Source organism: Ichthyophthirius multifiliis (genome assembly GCF_000220395.1).
Source record: "Ichthyophthirius multifiliis unplaced genomic scaffold scaff_1120509251244, whole genome shotgun sequence".
Classification (NCBI taxonomy): Eukaryota; Ciliophora; class Oligohymenophorea; order Hymenostomatida; genus Ichthyophthirius; species Ichthyophthirius multifiliis.
In genome coordinates, this window is record NW_004086063.1 from 62429 (window position 1) to 85320 (window position 22892).

The 22892-nt window shown below is 14.6% G+C and overlaps 2 protein-coding genes and 1 non-coding gene across 3 annotated transcripts, besides 43 other annotated features; all 3 read left to right on the top strand. All coding sequences in view use genetic code 6, as the record gives it.

Annotated features, from left to right (window-relative positions):
* Positions 1-414: 414 nt before the first annotated feature.
* Positions 415-472: a microsatellite.
* Positions 473-1567: 1095 nt separating this feature from the next.
* Positions 1568-1666: a microsatellite.
* Positions 1667-3287: 1621 nt separating this feature from the next.
* Positions 3288-3396: a microsatellite.
* Positions 3295-3396: a microsatellite.
* Positions 3397-3410: 14 nt separating this feature from the next.
* Positions 3411-3449: a microsatellite.
* A 62-nt stretch (positions 3450-3511) lies between these two features.
* Positions 3512-3545: a microsatellite.
* Positions 3512-3561: a microsatellite.
* Positions 3518-3561: a microsatellite.
* A 353-nt stretch (positions 3562-3914) lies between these two features.
* Positions 3915-4002: a microsatellite.
* Positions 3915-4006: a microsatellite.
* Positions 3936-4032: a microsatellite.
* Positions 3948-4001: a microsatellite.
* Positions 3987-4056: a microsatellite.
* A 3017-nt stretch (positions 4057-7073) lies between these two features.
* IMG5_167350 (hypothetical protein) lies at positions 7074-7848 on the top strand. The gene has a single exon (XM_004030070.1). The coding sequence runs from the start codon at positions 7256-7258 to the stop codon at positions 7559-7561; it is 306 nt and encodes a 101-aa protein (XP_004030118.1). The 5' UTR covers positions 7074-7255; the 3' UTR covers positions 7562-7848.
* Positions 7849-7947: 99 nt separating this feature from the next.
* Positions 7948-7982: a microsatellite.
* Positions 7949-8019: a microsatellite.
* Positions 7962-8019: a microsatellite.
* Positions 8020-8296: 277 nt separating this feature from the next.
* Positions 8297-8335: a microsatellite.
* Positions 8336-9481: 1146 nt separating this feature from the next.
* Positions 9482-9538: a microsatellite.
* Positions 9506-9585: a microsatellite.
* Positions 9514-9585: a microsatellite.
* Positions 9584-9662: a microsatellite.
* Positions 9584-9688: a microsatellite.
* Positions 9586-9641: a microsatellite.
* Positions 9586-9704: a microsatellite.
* Positions 9586-9706: a microsatellite.
* A 20-nt stretch (positions 9707-9726) lies between these two features.
* Positions 9727-9771: a microsatellite.
* Positions 9772-10227: 456 nt separating this feature from the next.
* Positions 10228-10261: a microsatellite.
* A 2286-nt stretch (positions 10262-12547) lies between these two features.
* Positions 12548-12588: a microsatellite.
* A 490-nt stretch (positions 12589-13078) lies between these two features.
* Positions 13079-13123: a microsatellite.
* A 120-nt stretch (positions 13124-13243) lies between these two features.
* Positions 13244-13282: a microsatellite.
* Positions 13283-14013: 731 nt separating this feature from the next.
* IMG5_167360 lies at positions 14014-14087 on the top strand. The gene has a single exon. It is a non-coding gene; the product is annotated as a tRNA-Asn (tRNA).
* Positions 14088-14510: 423 nt separating this feature from the next.
* Positions 14511-14556: a microsatellite.
* Positions 14512-14578: a microsatellite.
* Positions 14579-14960: 382 nt separating this feature from the next.
* Positions 14961-14993: a microsatellite.
* Positions 14994-15389: 396 nt separating this feature from the next.
* Positions 15390-15444: a microsatellite.
* Positions 15445-16973: 1529 nt separating this feature from the next.
* Positions 16974-17003: a microsatellite.
* A 142-nt stretch (positions 17004-17145) lies between these two features.
* Positions 17146-17210: a microsatellite.
* A 623-nt stretch (positions 17211-17833) lies between these two features.
* IMG5_167370 (hypothetical protein) lies at positions 17834-18617 on the top strand (the record flags this gene model as incomplete). The annotated part of the gene is made up of 4 exons (XM_004030071.1): positions 17834-17893; positions 17938-18124; positions 18163-18198; positions 18535-18617. 4 exons carry the CDS (start codon positions 17834-17836, stop codon positions 18615-18617), a joined length of 366 nt encoding a protein of 121 aa, XP_004030119.1.
* A 618-nt stretch (positions 18618-19235) lies between these two features.
* Positions 19236-19293: a microsatellite.
* Positions 19256-19330: a microsatellite.
* Positions 19257-19339: a microsatellite.
* Positions 19340-20465: 1126 nt separating this feature from the next.
* Positions 20466-20500: a microsatellite.
* Positions 20467-20499: a microsatellite.
* A 902-nt stretch (positions 20501-21402) lies between the features above and the next one.
* Positions 21403-21447: a microsatellite.
* Positions 21448-21550: 103 nt separating this feature from the next.
* Positions 21551-21584: a microsatellite.
* The last annotated feature ends 1308 nt before the right edge of the window (positions 21585-22892 follow it).

The window sequence follows — 22892 nt, forward strand, 5'->3', positions numbered from 1 at the left end:
ACTTTAATATTTTACATATATTTTAAATTTGATTTTAATTTAAAATGTTTTCATTTGATTATTATTTACTTCATTCATCTTCCTATTTATATGAACTGTATCAGACCTTAAAGTATTATAAATTTATTCTTTATTAATAAATCTTTTATATTTTTTATATTATTAAGTATAAATGTTTTAATTATTTTCTTCAAAATATAAATAAATTGATTTTAAAATAATATTTATTCTCTCATAAAATTACTTTTTTAACTTTGAAACTGCAAAAATTTAATTTTTAAATAAATTAATATATTTAAGATTAAAAACATGAATAACTCGTTATTTTAATATAATTTACGTAATTTAAATGCTATAAAAAATTTATTTTAATAATTTTTATTTATTAATATTTTATCATTAATAATTAAATTTAAAACATTAATTTATTATTTATATAAAAAAATTAATTTATAAAATATAAAAAATATTATAACAATATCTTTTTATGTATAAAAAGAAAAAATAAATATAAAAATTAGAAATACAATTGCAAATACAAGATATAAATTAATGAGATTAAATAATTAAAATCGATTAATTATAATTTTTAATTTATTATTTTATTTTTAAAGGAAAAGTTTATTATACTTAATTTTTTAAAATCTTTGATATATTAATTATTGTAAGATCTTAAAAATAAAACAATAATATTAAAAAATTAAACTGTTATTTATAAACATTATAACAAACTCTTAATTATATTTTTATAAAATTATTATAATTAGTTAAATTTTATAATTTTAACTGTTTTATAATTTTAAATTAAAATAATAATTATAAATATAGTACATATAGATTGTTATTTAATTACTTATCAAATATATTTATATCTAATTCATTACTCTTTTACATAATTTCCTTTTTTTAATGCATTAAATTCTTAATTAAAATTAGAGAATATTCACAAGAAATTTATAATAATTTTCTTATGCTAATAATTCAAGAATTTAAAATTCTATTAAAGTAAAAAAATATAAAGATTTTTTAATTAATACAATTTATTATTTTAAAAGAAAAAAATAAAATAATTAGTCTTTAAATAGAGATTTTTAATAAAAACGATATTTTTTTAAAAAAAATGTAGTATATATTTTAATAATCACAAAATTTATTGAAATATTATTAAAAAAAAAAAAATTATTACAAAAAATTATCTTTTTAGTTTATGTTTATTTTTAAAAGAAAATAATTTTACTTTAGAAAACAACTATATTTATTTAGCCAAAATATGAAAAAAAATTGGTACTAAATAATTGGAACAAGCCCAAACTCATCAAAAGAAGAAATTAAATAATAATATTATAAATTAGTAAAATAATATCATCCTGATATAAATAAAAATAAAGATGATTAGGAAAAATTAAAGTTGATAAATGAAGCATATTTTTAGCTTAGATAAAATAAATAATAATAATAATAAACTAAAAACAATTAAAATAAAAATTAATATTATAACGATTATTAAGAATAAAACTATTAAGAATAATAAAGAAGTTTTAAAAATAATTATTATGATGAAGATATAAATAATAAATATAAAAAATAATTAATAATAATAATAATAATAATAATAATAATAATAATAATAATAATAATAATAATAATAATAATAATAATAATAATACTAAAACTGTTATAAAAATGTAAAAATATTAATTTTTTTTTATTTAATAAATAAAATAAAGTAAAAATTATATTAGGTCTAACAAGATATGTTAAGAAAATTGTTTATTTTTGTATTTATTATTTTTACTCATTCTCTAATTTTAGGATATTTTTTTACAAAAAATGATTTAATCTATGATATGCCTGTGCCTTAAGGCAATAACATTTTTTATGACTAAAACACAAAATATATTTAAGTACCTAATGATTCAAGAATAGGAGTTATAAAATCAAAAAATTATTGAAATATTTATTATATAGTTTTTGTTATGTAAATTTTAATATAAATAACTTATATGAATATATATTTTTATATAATTTTTTCATTTAACCTCATGATACATATGAAGCATATTACCATTTTTTATTATCAACTATGTATTTGTTGCATCCTTGACTATCTTTATCTGTATTTAGGCAGCAAGACCATGCTTAACGTTCTTTTTTTTAAGTATTTTCATCATTTTTTTTTTATGACAAGCCTAATATATTCCTGTATGAAAATATTTTATTTGCTTTTCACATAAAGGCTTATATAATATAGGTTTAAAAACACAATTTGGGTCCTTTTTATTTTAAAATATAATGTTTATATTAATTTTAATTTTAATACAATTAATTATATTTGTTTTTATCTTAATTTTGATTCATAATCAAGTCTAAATACTGCTCCTTAAATTTTCTCTATTGATGAATTTGGATTTTAAAATACATATCTTTTTTTTTAAAAATAATACACATAATAATTTATAGAAATACTCTTATTTTAATTTATTTCGCCATTATTTTTCTTCTTTTTTTATAGTTCTTTATTTTTCTACTTAAAGTTTTATTGATTATTAAGGAGAGTTATAATTAGTTAATAATTCATCATATCTAACTTTATTTAATCTTTTCGATTTTATTGTACTTGATAAAAATAAAATTAATTTATATTTTTTATTTAAAAAATCACAATTCTTTGAGGATATTTTAACGATTCTATTTGTCTTGTTAAGTACTTATATTCCATTTTCTACCATCATCATATTTTTCTTCTTAAACAATTTCTTTAGGGATTGGGATAGGGCGATCTATAAGACCTAACTTAATCTTTTTATTTATTAATGATTATTTCTTAGAGTTTAATTTTTTTTACTTTCATTAACTTTCTTTCATGAGGTTCTTCTAATTTTGGATTTAAAGGTAATAAAATAGATGGATTCCATTCTTTTTTTCTTAAATTTAAAATATCAGGATCAATAAATTATTTAATTTATTTTTTAGATTCTAAATGTTGTTTTGGAATGTCATTTATAGAAAAAAATTCTTCATCTTTGTCAAAATGATATTTTCCATTTTTAATACTTCCTATTTTAAAATTTTAAATCTAATTTTTGTTTTTATATATGTATCTAATTATTATTCCTTTTTAATTTATTATATTTTTAAATGTTTTATATAACTTATTATGTATTTATATTTTAAACATTATCTCTTATTCTTCTTTCATAAGCTTATTAAAGAAACATTATGATTATAAAAATATAAAATTTTTATTTATATTATAGTTGTAAATTTTATTTTATGTATATAAAAAAATATTATATATATATATATATATATATGTAAATATTTATTATAAATATAAATATTAATATAAATATAAAAATAAATATAAATATAAATATAAATATAATTAATATATATTTATTATAGGAAAATTATTTTATTTTTATTTTAATTTTTTTCAATTTTATTTTTATTACTAACATAAATAATAAATATTTTTTTTTTTATCTTTTATTTATCAATTTTTCTAATATTTTGATTTTTTTTTTTTTATTTTTTTTCTTTTTTAATCTTTATTTTTTTATATAAAAATTTATATTAGAATATTTTTATATTAAATTTTATATCATTAAATCTTATTAATATAATTGAATTAATTATATAATTTTTTTATTATAAAAATAAAAAAAATATTTTTTAATATATCTACAATAATTTTTTCTAAATTATTAATAATTATTTTAGTATTTCCTTTTTTTTAATATATATTTATGTTTCTTATTTAAATAAATTTATATAATTTGATTGTATATTATTAAATCAATAATTTTATTAGAATTATTAACTCTTGCTTTTTTACTGCACTAATATTTATTCATTTTTTTTTTATGTTATTAGACTTATTTATTATTTAAATTTTAAATTAATTATTGATATATATTTTTTTTTTATATTATATTTATATAATTTATGATTTTAATTTTTATATGAAATTTATATTTTTTATATTATTATTTTTATATTTTATAGAATTTTAAATTTATTAAATTATTAATAATTTTATGATTTTTAAATTTTTTTATTTAATTTTTTAAGAAATCCAATTTTACTATAAAAAATACTATTTATAAATTAATAAATATAAAAATATGTCTTTAAATATAAAAAGATAAGTATAAATAAATATAGTTTATATTGAATTAATTAATATTTTAAAATTTATGTTTATTAAATAATTATTTTATAATAAATATATACCACTTATAAAATTATTATTAAATTAAAAAATAATCGAAAAATATTAATTATTTTATTTATTTTATTTTTATATTTTATGTAAAATAAATATATATAATTTATTATACTTATAATTCAATTTTTTTTATCTAAATTTTTAAATTTTTATTCTATCCATTTATTAAAATTACATACTTTTTTATATTCAGTAGAAACAATATTATTTAAAGGAGTTAATTTTCTTTTTAATTTTTAACTTGAAATTAAAATGTCTTCTTTATTATTACTTGTATTAATAATATTAGTTGAGTTATGCAAAGTTAGATATTCTAATTCATTTTTTTAATAAATTTAAATTATTTTATGCTTAATTTTTTATATATTTTTAGCTTTATTTCTATTTAAATAAACTGCGGATTATGAAATTTAGCATTTGTTTTGAAATTAAACACTTTCTTAAACATATTAATTAAAATAATATTTGGACCTCTCAATTTAGTCACCAGTCCAATCTTTATAGATGGAGTCAATATAGTTTACGTACATAACATTAGTATTTTTATCAATATTAAATCTAAAAATATATTTATCAAATTTATCATTACCTTATCCAGAAATAGAGTTCAAGATAATTTTGTTAATTTTAGCATAAATAATCTCTTCAACAAAATTTTCTCCTTAATCTTATTAAAGATTTAAAAATTTTTAATTTAGATTATCTTATAGGTATAATTGAAGACTTTTTACTGTAGAAATAAGAGTTTTATCAATAGTAAATAATAAGAAAGCCTGTTTTCCAAAAATACTTCTTAGATAATCTTCATATTTATTTTCTTTTGTTTTGAAAGAGCTAATAAGTATATTTTTAAATATTGAATATCTTTCCTTAGCCAAATCTTTTTTTTCTTAAGTTAATAACTTATTTGTTTTAGAATTATCTTCAAAATGATCTGAAATTTCTTAAGCTTTGTATAACCTCTCATATAGAACATAGAAAAATCTAATAAAAGCATACATATATTTTGTTCCGAAAAACAAAATCTAGTTTTTTTGTTCTGGTTTATATTCAGGAAAATATTAATTTTCATTTATTTTTTCAGATGAATAATTCATTTATCTAATGGTTAATTAATTTTTTTGTTTTCTTAATTGAAAACATCACTAAGATCAGAATTATCATTATCATTTTCATCATCTATATTTTTATCAGTACTTTCAACAACTTTTTAATTATTTTCTAACGGAGAGTCCAATAAATGGTTAGCTTTTAATGGAGTTTAAAGTTTATTATTTTCTTCTTATTAATTTATGTTATCTTCTTTATTAGTTTTTAAATATGACTAAACTTTTTCAAAAATTTTATTTTCAATATCAGTTACTTATTTAATAATTTTATTCTCATTCATGTTGCTATCAATATAATTATAATAATTAATACCAAAATACTTACTCATTAAGTTTAGAACAGCTTTTTTAATTTTTTCTTTCTCATGACAAACTGCAAAGTTTTAAAGATAAAAAATTAGAATTGAAAGTGCATCTTCGGAAATGTCTTTTTTATCAAATTTAAGAATCATAATCGGTAATGTATATTTCTTCTTAATAAGTTCATAATCAAAATTTATTTTTCCTGTATTATCATGCTGACATTTTTCTAAATTAGTTATATTTTCAAATGTGTTAAGGAAGTCTCCGAAATACTTGTAAATATTAGTTGAAAAATCATCTTTATTTTCTATTTTTTAATTCGCTTTTTTCAATAACATTTTATTTCTAAATTCAGCTTCTTTTTCAAATCTTTGTTATTAAGTATATTTTTTATCATGTCTTTTAAAGATAAAAGATCTATGATCAAGTGATCTGTGTAGGTTTTTTCTGCTACTTCAATCCATGATTTCTTCATTTAAGTTTTTTTGCATTCTATACTTCTTCCAACTTCGCTTTTAAAGATCTTAAAGGTTATTCAATTCCGAATTTAGGATTTTTAAGCATAAATATGCAAATTTCATTTTATTCATTGGATCCATTTTTGTACATATATTAAATTATTTTCATTTCAAGAGCTTTTTCAATAAAGTTTTTTTACTTTTCAGTATCTTCTATTTTTTATGCTTCTTCAAGTAATTTTATTGTCCTTTTTAATATTTAAATATGATGGTCAAATTCATATTTTTCATCTTCGCTTTTAAAAAGTTATTCTTCATAAATATTTTTTCTCATAATACTAAACGTCACATGTTCACTACCCCTTGGAACTGTTATGATTTAAGTATTTATTAAACTTTTAGATACTTTATTCATACCAGAGTATTGAATGGGATAACAAGGAGGAGTTTTTACATAGCTATGGGTAAACCTCTCACAATTATTGAAGTCTATATCTGCTAAAGGCTTAAAATAATTAGTCAATTTTCTTCTACCATTTTGACGGCATTCTACTAAATCTTTTAATTATTCAACAAGTTTTTCTGGTTATTAAAAACCTTATAAAAGATAAGAACCTTAGTCTATCATTTATTTTGTTGTTATAATACATTCTGTATATAAGTAAAGAAGTTTTATCATGCTATTTAGTGCAATAGGATCCATATATCCATAAATATAATTCATTAGACTTATTTCACTCTTTTTTATTTAAAATAATTTATTTAAATTTTATTTTCATTTTTTTCTTTTACTTTAGTTGCACCTTAAGGTAAAGAAACATTTTTTGAATATAAGTATTCGTTTGTAAACTCTATTATATAAAGTTAAATTTAATTTATAATTTAAAATGTATTTTGAAAAAATGAAATAATATAAAAGTAAATATTTTTAATTTGAAAATACCTTAATTTTCTATATTATTAATATTTTCTTGTATATCTTATGTTTTAGCAGAAATATTTTAGCTATAGTTTTAATTATTTTCAATCGTTTACTTTTTAATTTTTTGTTTTCCTTGGATATTTTTATTATTTTCATATTATTAATTTGTCTTAGTTGATAAATCTTTTTAAATGTCACCTTTGAACATATTACATAACTTAATATATAGAGGATGTTCATTTCCGAAAACCTAAGAAAAGGAGTCCATTATTGTTTAACTTTAATCTTTTTATTTTTATTAAGATTTTTGATTAATAATATTTAATAATTCCTTGTACTATTATGGATAACTTTTATTAAGCTCTTAACATAATATAGCAAATTTTTATTCTATTTCTTCTTAGTTCATAGAAACAGAGCTTTGCTTTTGGCCTTACAATTAGCCTTTATATTTAGAAGATTATTAAGATTAATTATTAGCCTGTTAGCATTATTGCATTTATTATTAGGATTATAATTATTCTTATCTTTATTATGAATTTTATTATAATGCTTATATATTATTGTTGTTTCCTATTTCGCTTTCTTTTAGCTTCATATTTCTTGCTTACTCTTATATTTCAAATTTATAGTCAGGGTGTAACATTAAATTCACTTCCTAAAGTAAATCTCCATATTTTTCAAACATTTAACCCATTCCTTGATGAAATTAGTTCCATTTAGTTATTTCTCTATTTTACTTGCAATATTCAGCGAATTACTTATACATTAAATCACTTTCATTTCTCATTTTATTTAAGAACTGCTATACATGATGCTTTAGACGCTATTAATTAGTAGTTCCATTAATTGAATTAAGCTGGTTATTATTTTGGTCAGATATATTTTCGTTTGGATTATAAGCTTTTTATTTAGTATTACTCATTTTATTTATTTTCTTTTTTTATTTAATTTGTTTTAATTTTTTATTATTATATTTTTTTTATTTATTTTTTAGAGATTTTGTTTTTTTTTTGTTTTTTTCTTATTTATATGTATTTTTTGTTTGTTATTAGAGTTTAATTTTTGTTAGTAAAAGGAATTATATAATATTTTTATATATTATTAGTATTATTAATATAGTTTATTAATAATTTATTATTTTAAAATATTTTAATAATATTTTTTTAAATTATTTATACATTAAAATAAATAAAAATTTTTACAAATGCCTAAATTTTTTATTATAGGTTATATAAATAAATCTAAATAGTCTCAAAGTTATAGTAAACTCAATTAATTATATATAAAATAAATTATTTTAATAAAATAACATAGAAAATTTAATATTTTTTATATTTTTAATTTTTTTTAAAGTATAATATAACAAAATATAATGCTTTTTAAAAAATATTTAAATAAATGACATATCTACATAGTTTTAAATATAAAATTAATTAAAATAAAGATTTAGAATAATAAGCAAACTTACATAATTAAATGAAGAGATATATATGAAAAAAAAAAATATTATTAAAATACAAAAATATTTAATTTCTATTCAATTCATTAATTAATTTATATAATATTAAAATTATCTATATATTTTCAAAAAAAAAAATATTTAGATATAAAAATTAATATTATATATGTATATTTTATTTATAATTTTATTTAAAAATGCTAATAGTAATAATAATAAATATATATAATATAAAAAAACATTTTATAAATTAAATATTTGATTAACAAAACCATTTGGAAATATAATAAAAGAAAAATTTAAGTATTATTTGTTCTATTTTTTTATTTTTTTTGTGTATAATCTAAAAAAAGGAATTAATCATTTTTTTTTCATCTTTTTAAATTTGATTAAATTAAAGAAAAACTAATAAAATAATAAATAAATAAAATAAAATGAAAAAGGTAATATATTAAAATAATAAAGATATAATTGAAAAAAAAGATTAATAAATGTATAAATAAATATTAATAACTAACTTAAATAAAATATTTATATGCAATTATGATCAATTGATTTATAAATTATATAACTTTTTCTTCTTCTATATTAAATATGATTATAAATAATTTTCATATAATAATACATTGTTTTTGTTTATTATAATAAATTAAATGATAATTGTATATTTATATTTTATTAATGTAAAAATAATTATATATAAATAAATAACGAAATAATTAGTAAAAAAATTATTTGTAATATTACTTAAAAAAAAAAAATCAATATTTTTGTTTAATTATTATGTAATACTTTTTTTAATATTTAAAATATATAATGATTTAAAAATAAATATATAAAACATACAAATATATAAATAAACTAAGAATATTTTTATTATATTATGTATTAATTATGTTTGATTCGAAAAATTAAGTTTAAGTTAAATAAATTTTTTGTAAATTTATTTAATATTAAAAAAAATTATATAAATTAATATTATAAATTTAATGATATATATAAGAATAAGAAAAAAAAAAAAATATAAAAATAAATAAATAAAATACAATATAATACAATACAATATAATACAATACAATACAATACTATACAATACAATATATTTTTATTTATATTCTTTTATTTTTATTTATATTCTTTTATTTTTATTTATATTTATATTTATATTTTTATTTATTTATTTAACATTTTATATATTTATTTTTCTTTTATTTTTATTATTTCTTACTAATATTTTCTTTATTTTTTTTAAGAATATAATTATTTTATAAGAATATAATTTATTTAAATCATTAATTAATAATATTTTTTTTTATTTATATATGATTTTATTTTTTATTATTTATTACTAAATTAATTTTGATTATTATGCTTTTAATAGCATTTTTATAATTTTTTTTTTATTATTTATATATTATTTAATGAATTTATAAATATTTAAATTTTTTCTAAATTAATTTATATATATATTTTAAATATTTTTTATTTGACATTTTTTTTTTTATATTTTTAATAATAATTATTGATTTTATATATAAAATATTAAAACAATTATAATTTTAAAAAATTGAACATATATATCTTTTTTTTTTATTATAAATAATATTGTTCTATATTTATTTTTTAAATATTTTTTTTAATCTGAAATTCGAAATCGTCTTTTGTTTTCAATTTTTAATGTTATAAATAACAATATATTAAATATATATATATTTAATATTTTATATTTTTTTAAAAAAATTATAAATATAAAAATAAATATTAAAATGAATATTATATCTAACAGCATTAATACCGATTAACTCTAAATAAATTAATATAATAAATTAATTGATTTCAAATTTAAAGATAATAATATAGAAAATTAATACATTGACAACAAACTTTAAAATTAATATTAAGATCAAACTTATTAAAATGTAATATTGCATTCTAATAAAAAATATGTAACAATAGAAGAATAAATATAATCCAAAACAAACTAATAATTTTATGAAGAATCTTAATTTGAGCAACTTTAAGCTAAATATATAGAATTAGAAGCATTAATGTAGTAAAAAGAATAAGTATATAATGATATGGTGTAAATGCTAGAAAATAAATTAAGTTAATATAAATAAACTTGTATTAATTAAGAAGAAAAAATTGCTTTGGAAGTATAAAATCAAACATATACTCTAAATCATTAGTTAAGCAATTTAAAAATAGCTATGAGGTAATTAGAAGAAGAAAACAACTGTTTAAAAATATAATAAGAATAAAACTATAGAGAGTAAGAAAGACAAAGACTAAAGTTTTAAGATTTATATAATGTATATACTTTATTATTTAAAAATAATTTAAGATTTATATATATATATATATATATATTTATTTTTATAAAGGAAAAAGAGAATATAATTTTATAATATGAAAGGTAAGTTAATTAACTTGTTTAAAATGGAGAACGTTCTATTAGTAATTTAAGACAAGAAAAAGAAAGGGAAGTTACATTTTATTAAAGAGAATTATAAAGAATGGAAAGAAATTTACATGAAAAAATGGAGCTCCTTTAACGATATTAAAACTAATAGAATTACGTTCAGAAAAATTTAGATTTTCCTAAAGTAGACGAAAACAACAAAAATATCATTAATTAGTAACAATAATAACTATTTGAAAAAAATTCGATCCAAAAGTAAAATCAACAAAGTAATATAAAATATTCAGAAATTCATAACACACCTTAATAAAATTAAGAATATAAAGGATTCAACACAACTTTAGTTTAATAAAATGATTAATTAAATAAAATGATCCTTGAAAGATGTAAAAAAATTATTGATGGTACTTTAAATTGTAATGCAAATGAAAATAAGCATATTTGAAATTAAAAACAATTAATTATATAAATTAACTAAAAAATATTAATTTTATTTTTTAAATTAAATATTTAATTAACTATACTTTTTGTTTTAAATTAAAAATAACTTAATTCAATAAAATAAAATAAATAAATTAAAATATTTAATAAAATTATAAAAATAGAAATGAATTTATCGGACAATCATATCCATTAATAATAATTTGAATCTTAGCTTTATTAAGATAATTAAATACAATAGAAAATTAATTGGAATAATATTACAGATTTAAACATAAAAGATTTAAAAAAAATAGAAATGTTAGAAACTTTATAATTTTACTTACCAAATATTATTAATTCTAATGTATCAGTAGAGGAGTTTAATTAGAAAAAACCAAATCAAATAATTAAATTACTTTAAATTTTCTAAATTACAATTTAATACTAAGATTATTCATTTAATTATTTATAATAATTAGATAAAAAAATGCAAAATGAAACATTTTTTTTTAAAAATGAAATATAAAAAATTGAAAACAATTTAAAAAAAAGTAAAAAGAAAATTCAAGATTTAAGGTGTGAAATTGAAATTAAAAAAAATGCAATAAACAAATATAAATATTTTTTAAAAAACAAATAAATATATAAATGTGTTATATGTGTTGACAAGGTAATAATAAATTTTATTTAATTCAAATAAATATAATAAAAAGTATTTTTAAAATGAAAATTATTTAGATAATCACATGAAAAATAAACATTAAAATATTCTACCTTTAAATATAGATCATCCTAATTATGCTGTTATGACAAATTTAATAATTTCATAATAACTAGAATAAGAAAGGAAAATGTACGAAAAGGATCTTTTTATTTAAAAATAGTAACAAAAAAATATCGAGAACAATATGATATATAATCTTGAAGATATAATTTAATAAAGAAATGAAGAATATAATTAAATATAATAATAAATGAATTAAAAAATCAAATAAATGTAAATATTACATTAAAAATTATTATAGTAAAAGGAATAAGAAAGCCAAAATCATTAGAATTAAATTAATCAATTAATGCAAAATATTTAGGAATTATAAAAAGTATAATTTAAATTAATTAAAATAAATAAAAAAATCTAATATTAAATAAAAAAGACAGTATAATTTTTATAAAGTAGACCAATAATAATATAATAAGAACAGTTTGATTAAGTAATTTAATAAAAATTATAAACAAATAATAAAAATATACAAAACAATATTTAAAATAATCATCAAACATAAAATAATATTGATTTTAAAAGTAATTAATAATAAAATTCATTAATTAAAAATTAAATTGATACTAATTAAGAAGCTAATCAATAAGCTCCTTTAAAAATAAAAGAATTAACTAATTAAATATCTGCTATAGGAAAAATCTAAAATACTTTAAATGATTCTTTTGAAGAATTTGAATTATTAAAATTAAATAGCATTAGTTAAAGATAATAAACATAATTTTAAGAGTCAAAATCATAATATGAAGAAAACTCTCAAGAAAATTAAGAAATATAAAAGAGATAAACGATTGAGGAAAGAAAAAAATAATAAATATAGAAAATTTAAGAAAATCAAAATAATATTGATTAATTGATTTTTAATAAAGGAAAAAATAAATTCAATTAAGAGGATATTTAAAATGCAATTTAACTTGTTAACGATTTACTGAATTAAAAAGTTAATTAAATTTAATGAATAAGTTATTTTAATTATAAAATATTTAAAGCTAAATTAAAAAATATAAACTAAATTTCCAACCAAAGATTTAAAATAAAATGTATACTTAAATTATAAATTAAGTTAGCCCAAATCAAAAAACCCTATTAATATTTTTTTTTTTTATATTATATTAAAAAAATTTAAATAATTAATTTTTTTTTTTTGAAAATATTTTTTATTTTGAAAATATTTGTATAAATTTAAGATTATTTATTTTATAATCTTAATATATAAATTATGAAAAAAATTTATATTAATAATCAAAATATTATTTATTATAAAATAATATTAGAATATAAAAATAAAAATAGTTTATAAAAGCCATTATTGTTTTTACTCTCCTTTTTTTTATTAATTGAATTTAAAAATTTTTAAAATAAAAAATTACGGAAAATATAAAAAAAAATGTTTGAACAAAAAATATAATTTTTTCATCTTTTTTTTACAATAAAAGCTCTCTGATTTTTTTTAAGGAATAAAACCCATTTATTATTTTATTTATTGAATTATTATTATAAATTTGTATATGTTTTACCTTGTAAATTTAAAACTTAATTACTATTATTATTTGAAAATCTTTAACTGTTTTATTCCTTATGGTTAGATTGAATATGTCTTTAAAAATTAATGTAAATAATATATATATATATATATTTAATCATTTAAATAACTGTAATATCCAGGAAGTCTTCGTTCTTTTTTTTATTAATTTTATTTTTAGAAATATTTATATTATTTATAATATATAAAAGAGTGATTAATAATAATCTATAAAATTTATATAAATAATTTTTTTTCAAATAAAAATAATAATTAAAATTAAAAAATATGATTAAATTTTTTCCTCTAAAATTGAAAATAAAAATAAAAATACTATCAAATTTCTATTGTTTTATAAAAAATTATGCTTTTATTTCTAATTAGCTCGATTAGCTCAGATGGTTAGAGCATGCGGCTGTTAACCGCAAGGTCGAAGGTTCGATCCCTTCATCGAGCGTTTTTTTTATTGATTATTTATTTATTTTTGTTTTTAATCTTTTTAATTTAAAAATTATAAATGGAAATATATAGTTTTTTTTAAAACAAAAATAAAAAAAAGTATAAGTTATAAAAATAATAATTTTTATATTACTATTTTCACTTATAATAATTATTTTAATATTTTAAAAATAATTTTATTAATATTTATATATTTTTAAATTATGTAATATTTTTATATAAAGTATCTTTATTTTATTATTTGGTAATATTTGTATATTTAATATTTTAATTTATATAATTTTTTAAAAAATAAAATTATTTCTTTTTCAAAAATTTATTATTTATTCAATTATAAAAAATTATGAAAAATAATAATAAATCACGGTTAAACTAAATATATGTGTACTCTCATTTAATTAAAGGTTAATTCTATAAGTTATTATTATTTATGTTTATATTATTAATTTTATTATTATATTTTTTATATTTTTTTTTTTTTTTATTTTAAATCAATAATGTAAAAATATTAAGTAATTTTTTTTTTATAGTAAAATTAATACAATAAAATAATTAATTTAATATCCTAAAATATTTTTTTTTTTATATATTTTAAATACTTTTTTTATAAATATTATATATATAGTAAAACTATATATAGTTTAATAAAATCAGTTACATATTTTTTCGGATTAATATATGGTTTTATTATAATTTATTTTAAAAATAATTTTTAATTAATATAATATGCAATTTTTAATAATTTATAATACTAAAGTATCCTTTATATTATTCTTTCAAAAATGTGAAAAATTACTTTTTATATATATAAAAAGGAAATTATTTTTATTGTTTTTTGTAAAATAAAAGAAAAATATAGAGTGTTAGATAGAGATTATAAAACAAAATAGATTTTAAAAAAAATGTATTTAGAAGATTTTATAATATGCTATTTTTAAAAAAATAAATAATAATTATAAATTGAATAAAGGTTAACTTTATTTAAATATAGTTATAAAAATCAAATATATAAAAATTATTATTTTTTTAAAAATTTTTATTAAATTAAATTATTTTATATTTTTTTTAAAATAAAAATTAATAAATAATTAAAAAAGATTTATATAATAAAATAAGTTTTTTAAATTAATTAAAATAAGATAAAATAAAGTAATATTATAATTAATATAATTTTTTTTATAAAAAATAAAAAAATAATTATTATGATTAGAGTAAAAATAAAAATAATAATAATAATAAAAGATATAAAGAATTTAATATATGTAAAAAAAAAGAATATAAGAAATAAAATTAAAAAAGAAAATAAATAAATATATAAATATATAAAATGTTAAATAAATAAATAAATAAATAAAAAAAAAAAAAAAAAAAATATTTAATTTTAATTATTATAATAAATATAATAAAAAAATAGTATGTTTAATTTTATATTTTTTATTTTTTAATATTTTATTAACTTTTTTTTAGTTCATTTATATTTATTAATGTAATTTTTATTTATATTTTTTTTTTATTATTTTACTATCTGATATTAAAATTAAATTTATTTTAATTATTATAAAAAATTGATTTATTATTACTTTTTCTCTTTTTATTTTTATTTTTAAATTAAAAAAAATTAAATCAAATATCTATTTTTTTTGCTTTTTTTATATATACATATTATATTTTAAATAATAAAAAAATTAATATAATATGAACATATTAAGCATAATTTTTTAATGTTAAATACTTTTTTTTACTTCATAATTAATTTTCATTTACTCATTCTTTATTTTAAATAACTAATATACAAAAATACTTTTGAATTTAATTCTAATTTTGACTTTATAAAATTATAAATTTTTAAGATATAAATAAATAATAATTATTCATGACTATTATTCTATTATACTAATTATTATTTATGCTTCTCTAATTAATTCTTTATTTTATTAATTTTAACATATATTTTATAGAACTTCAATACATTTTATTTCATATAATTTAAATATGATATATTTATTTAATTCTTTTACACAATTATTTAAAATATTATTTATAACTTATAATATTAATAAGATGATATTTTATTCAAGTTTAAAAGTTTAAACATTTTCACATAAAATTTCTAAAATTCCTAAAGAAACTAAATTTTCAATTTATTTTTTATTTGCCTATGTTGTACAATTCACAAGAGAAATTATATATTCTCTTTTAACAATATAATCATCAATATAAATTTTTTACATAATTTTATTTATTAATTAAAAATTTATCAGTGTTTCTATTTATTAGTAATTACCCGCACATAAGTTTGATATTAAATAAGCATTTATATATCTTATTTCTTAATTTTAATGATTTAATAGAATTAAAACATAACTTATAATACCTGAGTTAATCATTTATTATGCATGATAATCATTTCCTCCACAAATACAAGTTGCTACAATTAGAGAAGATTTTAAAAGTGTTATATTATTACTCTAAACTTCTTCTTTTATAAATAAATTTAATATAATATCTATACCACAATTTAATAATTCTGTTATAGCAAGTCCGTTACCATCACATATGTTTCCAATAGTATCTAAAATTTATGTTTTAATAGATTTTTAAATAGATTCTTTTGATAAAAGTATACATAGATTTTTAAAGGAAGGTTTAATAATTTAAAAAAAAAGAGAAATATTTTCCTTCGCAATTAAACAAGAAGTACATATAAATTATATTGATTATTTTAAAAGAATTTAATTTTAGTTTTATTTTTATACATAAAGAAAATATATATCTTAAAGTATGTTTGGATTGAAGTTAAATATTTTTTAAAGTATTTTTTACTATTTTTAATCTAATAATATATTATTTAATGCCCATATAGTTTATTCAGCTATTTCTGGTATTTAAATTAATGTTTTTTAAATTAATGTTTATAATAATTTTGACTTAACTAAATGTTTATATTCTTAATATTTTGCAAATGTTAAATTTGCTAAAAAACAACAACTTAATATTTATATATGAAGATAATTTTTGAAAAGTTCATTGTTTAATAAATTTAAAAGTAATTAAGGTATATTTGTTTTTAATATATATATTTATTTTTCATTTTATATTAATTTTAAATATTAATTTATTTATATCTCTATATTAACAAAATCAATTTTTTTGATATTTTACTAAAGTTCATTTTCTGACTATTATAAAGAATTTTTATTTATTTCTAATAAAAAGTTATTATTTTATTTCACATTATCTTCTTTTTCAATATTTACTTATTAATATTTTAATCTTTTCTAAAATAATGTTTATCCATTTTTCTTTTTACGAATTTAAACTTGGAATTAATTTCTAATTGAATTTAATGTTTCTTGAGTTTATTATAATTTATCCATTTTTAATAATTTTTTTTTTTTTTCTTAAATGAAAATTTAATAATTAAAATTTTATATATTCAATATTCGAAAATTCTGTAGAAGAATAATATAAAAAGATATTTAAAATATATTTTTTAGTTTTTCAAAAAATTAATATAATATGTAAGAGTAGGATAATTAAAATTAAATAGTTACTCAACCTAATATATAATAAACTGAATAAGTTAATCTAGAATAAATACCTATCAAAAGAAGTAAAAGCAATAGAATATTTACATATTAATAAAAAGAAGAATGTTGGAAAAACGTATAATTATAATAGAATTAAATATAATTAATAAATATTAAATTATATATATAAATATTTTATAAAAAGGCATAAATTATGATAGGAAGGCATCCTGAAAGATGGAGGCTAGATGCAGTAGGAAATCCCGTTATTAAAGTTAATATTTTTTAAATAAACTGATAAATAATTAATTTAAATAGAGTCTTACATCATGTAATGGGCCATTATGCTATTAATATGATCATATTGTTCCTTATTCAAAAGGAGGTGAAACTTAGATAGAAAATTGCTAGCTCTTATAAAGTATTGTTAATAAGCATAAATCAAATAAAATTGATGCAACATATTCTGAATTAAAAAATGTTTCTCCTAAAGACGATTTTACTAGTAAATACAATAAAAAAAATTAATTTAATAATTAAAAGATTTCGAATATGATTGTATTGAAAAAGCTATATATGGTAATATATTAAAAATTGATCAAAGAGAATAATTAAGTTTTATATAATAATAAAGGATAGTAACTAAATAATAAGAATAATAAAATTGACAAATTTAATATATATTAAATATTTTTTATTTAAAATGAAAACAAAATTTTAATTGTAAAAATTTTTTGCTTACTTATAAAAATACTAAATATTAAGTTTTAATAATATTTTATCAATATTTGTATTATTAACTTTCTTTTTATTATTATGATTATGGATATTATTATTAATTAAATGTATTTTAATTTTAATAATATTAATAGTTTTAATAATTATCATTATTAACGCCTTATTTATAATAAATAGGAACTTATTAATCAACCACTTATCTTAAAACTTTTTATTAAGGAATATTAGTAGAAATATAATCTTCTAAATATCTAATATGATTGTTTAATTCAACATTTTTGTTATTATTTTGCTCTGTTATTAATTATATTTCTTTATAAAGTTGAGTTAATTTATCCCTCATTTCGTCTATAGTATTATGATTAGACTTGATTTCCTCAATTAATTTATTTCTGTTTTATTCAAATTAAGTTATTTGTTAATTTGCGAAATCCTCATATTCGAATTACAATTTAGAATGTTTATCAGTTAAAGTATTGAATTCAAATACAATATTATTATGAATTTATTATAATTTTCTGTAATCTTCACAAACAAATTGTAATTCTTTTTCAGCTTATTAATCTCTTATTTCTATATATTCTTTTACTAATTATGGCGGATGATCAATATAAATAGGCTTTTCTACTTCAACAATTTTTTCTATATATTCAGGGACTTTAACTTCAACTATTTTTTCTCTATCAACAAATTAAATTTAAGGTACTTCTATTATTTTTTCAACTATCTATATATTTATATTAAATTAAAGGGCATAATTAATTTAAAGATAAAAATAAAAAAAGTAAATAAATAAAAAATAATTGAAATTTTGAATTTAAAAAATTATTAAAAAAAAATAAAAATAAAAATGATAAATAATAAAAAAAAAGGTAATAAAATATTTATATAAATTTGAATATATATATATATATATATATATATAAATATATATATTATTTTAGTATTTATATTTTATTTTATATATATATATTTTTTTTTAAGCTTTTTTTTTTTATTACCACTTCTTTTGGAACTTCAACTATTTTTTCTACAATTTTCTCTGTTATTATTTCTATTGGTACTTCTATTTTTTTTTCTATATATATTGGTGGCGATTATATAGTTTTTATAGTTTCTACTGGCTTTTTTTTTTTTTTATTATTATATTAATTTTTTTTTTTTATACTTTTTCAACAATTTTTTCAAGAATTATGTGCTTTATTATTTCAACACTTTTTATTAATTAATTTTTTTTTTTTTTTTTTTTACGGTTTTTCTATAATTTTTTCTTATATTTCTACTTCTTAAAAACCTTTTTCAGGTTTTTATCTTCTGAGTTCTTCTGTTTCATCTTATAGGGATTATGCTATAATTTTATATTTTTCATATAAAATAACTGTTTCTCTATATTTTTTAGTTTCGATATTATATAAATCTAATAATTCTAAATGCTTTTTTTCCAAATTATTGTATTAGTCAAATAAATTTTCATATTTTGATTTCTAAATATCTCTTTCTATTTATGTATCTTAAAGAACTTTTTGTAAATAAAATATTTTTTTTGCAAACTTCTTAATACATTTATTAGGTTTTTAAGTTCCTCCTTCCCATATTACCTATATAGGTTTCTCTTATTCTTTTGGAAACTCAAATGTTGGTAGAGTAGTTTCTTGAATAGAAATTGATGGTAATTCAGGTATTTAAGTAAGTTCTTTATTTATTTTCACAGTTTTTTTTTTTAGTTACTACTATTCTATAGTTTTTACTTCATTTTGTATATAATTAACTTTTTTATTTTCCTTTTTACCCTATTTTTCTGGCTACTTCATTTTTTCTTTTATTACATAGCAGTCAGTATTTTGTGCTTATTGTAATATTATTTCTTTTTCTTTGTTTGAAAAACAACAACAACATGAAACTTCATTTTTGCATATTTAACAATATTTATTAAAATCGTTATCTAGAGGATTTAAAATTCTTTCTATATTATATTAATTTTAATTTTAATTTTCTCTATGGCGCGATAAAGAACGATCTTTACTATTCGAATAAATTTTTTCTACATTAGATCTAAAACTAGAAAGTACTTATGTATATCTTTAATTCGATGTGGAAGGAATATCTTTTTTTATTTATATTTATTATATTTTATTTATATTTTTAACTGTTTTCTTTATCTTATTAAAATTAAATCATTTTATCACCTCTTACTGGTATTAATTCGTCTTCTCCCTTTTATTACATTCTATATTAATTTACTGTCTTTTTTAAATATAAAAAAAAAAACTTTTTAAATTTTTTTTTTTTTTAATATAAAATAGTTATTATATATTATATTTATTTATAAAAAGTTATTTTTTTAAATTATTCCTATAATTGTATAATTTAAAAATATCTAATAAAAAATTATAAATCAAAATATAAAAAAAATTCAAGAAAAAAATTATAATAAATGTAATAATAGCAAATCGTAATATAAAATAAATGAAAACATTTCAGTTAAAGTTTTTATAATTATAAAAAATAAAAATAGGATTAAGCTTAGCTTTAAAAAATGTAAGCTTAAGAAGAATAACGTTAGTAATGAAAAAAATAGAAATAATATTTAATAATATTATAAAATAAAAGATAACAAGAAGAAATGATAGAAAGTGTATTAAAAGCAATTTTGTCAGATGGAGCAAGGGCTAGATGTATTTATAAAATAATTTTATATTTTTATGATTAATTAAAAATAAACAATAGTAAATAATATTAAACTTGTTAAACCTGAAAAAGCATAATAAATAATTGCTTAATTAATTTAAGGTGCTAAAATGGGTAGAATTACTGATAAAATATCTGAAAGTGAATTTACAAAATTAGTTGAATAGTCATCAAAAAAGGAGGCAGAAACTAAAGTTATTGTAAGTTTAAAAAATATATTTATAAAATATAAATAAAATTAGTTTAAAAGAAGAACACTTGATGATGAAGATTGGTGAAAAAGAATAATAAATTATATAAATATATTATTATTCTATTTAGACTTTATTTAAATTAAAAAAATTATAAATATTTGTCTTTTATTTTATATATTATTATTTATATTTATAATATTAATTTTTAAATATAAATAAATTTAATGTTTTTTAATATATTCTTTTATTTTAAATAAGTTTAAAAAATTCAATAAATATAATTATAATTAAGAAAATAAAATTTATTTATTATATAATAAATAATATAATATAATATAAAATATATTATTTATTAATTAACTAATTAAAATAAATAATATTTTAATAATAAAAAAAAGATTAAAGTATGAATAATACTATATTATATAAATAATATATAACAACAGTAAAATTAATTAAAAAATCATATAACATATTTAACAAATTATTTATTTTAATAATGAATATATTTAAAAAAATATTTATTATTTTATTTTCATATTCACAGTATAAATTAAATTTATACTTATTAATTAATTTTATAATTTTTTTTTATCAATTTATATAGTAAAGCATTTTTATATTTTAATCTCTAATTAGAAAACTATTGATTTTTTTATTTAAGTTTTTTTGTGAATAAAAATAAATGCTAATTTATTATGTTTTATACATATGTTTTTTTATTATTTATAAGATCAATCATTTCCATTTGATATAAAATTAGTTTTAATTTTATTAAATGTTATTATTTTAAAATCATTATTTATTATTATAATTTTACTTTATATAATTTAAATTTTATTACCTAAATTTTTGCTATAATAATGAAGCTTGATAAAATTAATATATTTATATTTAAATAATATTAATTAGATAAATAAGAATTTATCATTAACAAAGCTTTTTATTAAAAAAAAATAATAAAAATAAATATTTTATATATTTTTAAAAATATATTTTATTTTTATTTTAAATCATTTTAAATGAATTAATAAGAACCCAAATAATTTTAAAGATCATGTTTTCCAAATTTAATTGAAGGACTTTAAAATATTAAAAAGGTAATTGTATTAAAAAATAGCATAAAAATTAATTATAAAAAAGATATACTCAGGTAGTGACCATAATTTCGCTATTGATAATTAATTTAATATTTATGCATGGGGATGTAATATCAATAACAGGCTTGGTTTGTCAATTGAAACAATTGAATAATATTTATAAATATATGAATAATACTTTCCTTATTTAGAAAATAATAGTTAATATACAATAAGATACCCACTTTAAATAAGCGCATTATAAGATAAAGTAATATAAAAAATAAATATATAAATAAGAGATAAATTAAAAGCAATTATAAAAGAAAATAGATAATATTGCTACAGGGACTGACCATACATATGCTTGGAGCATCGAAACTGGTCAAGTATATTGTTGGTAATTTTTATAAAAAATAAATTATTTAAATAAAAAAGGGGCAACGGAGAATATGGCAAATTAGGATTTGAAAATAATCCTATAATTATATAACCAAAATTATTTGAGAGTTTTATAAAAGCAATTGAAATTGGTTGGAAAATAATTGATATTTCATGCGGTTAAAAGCATACT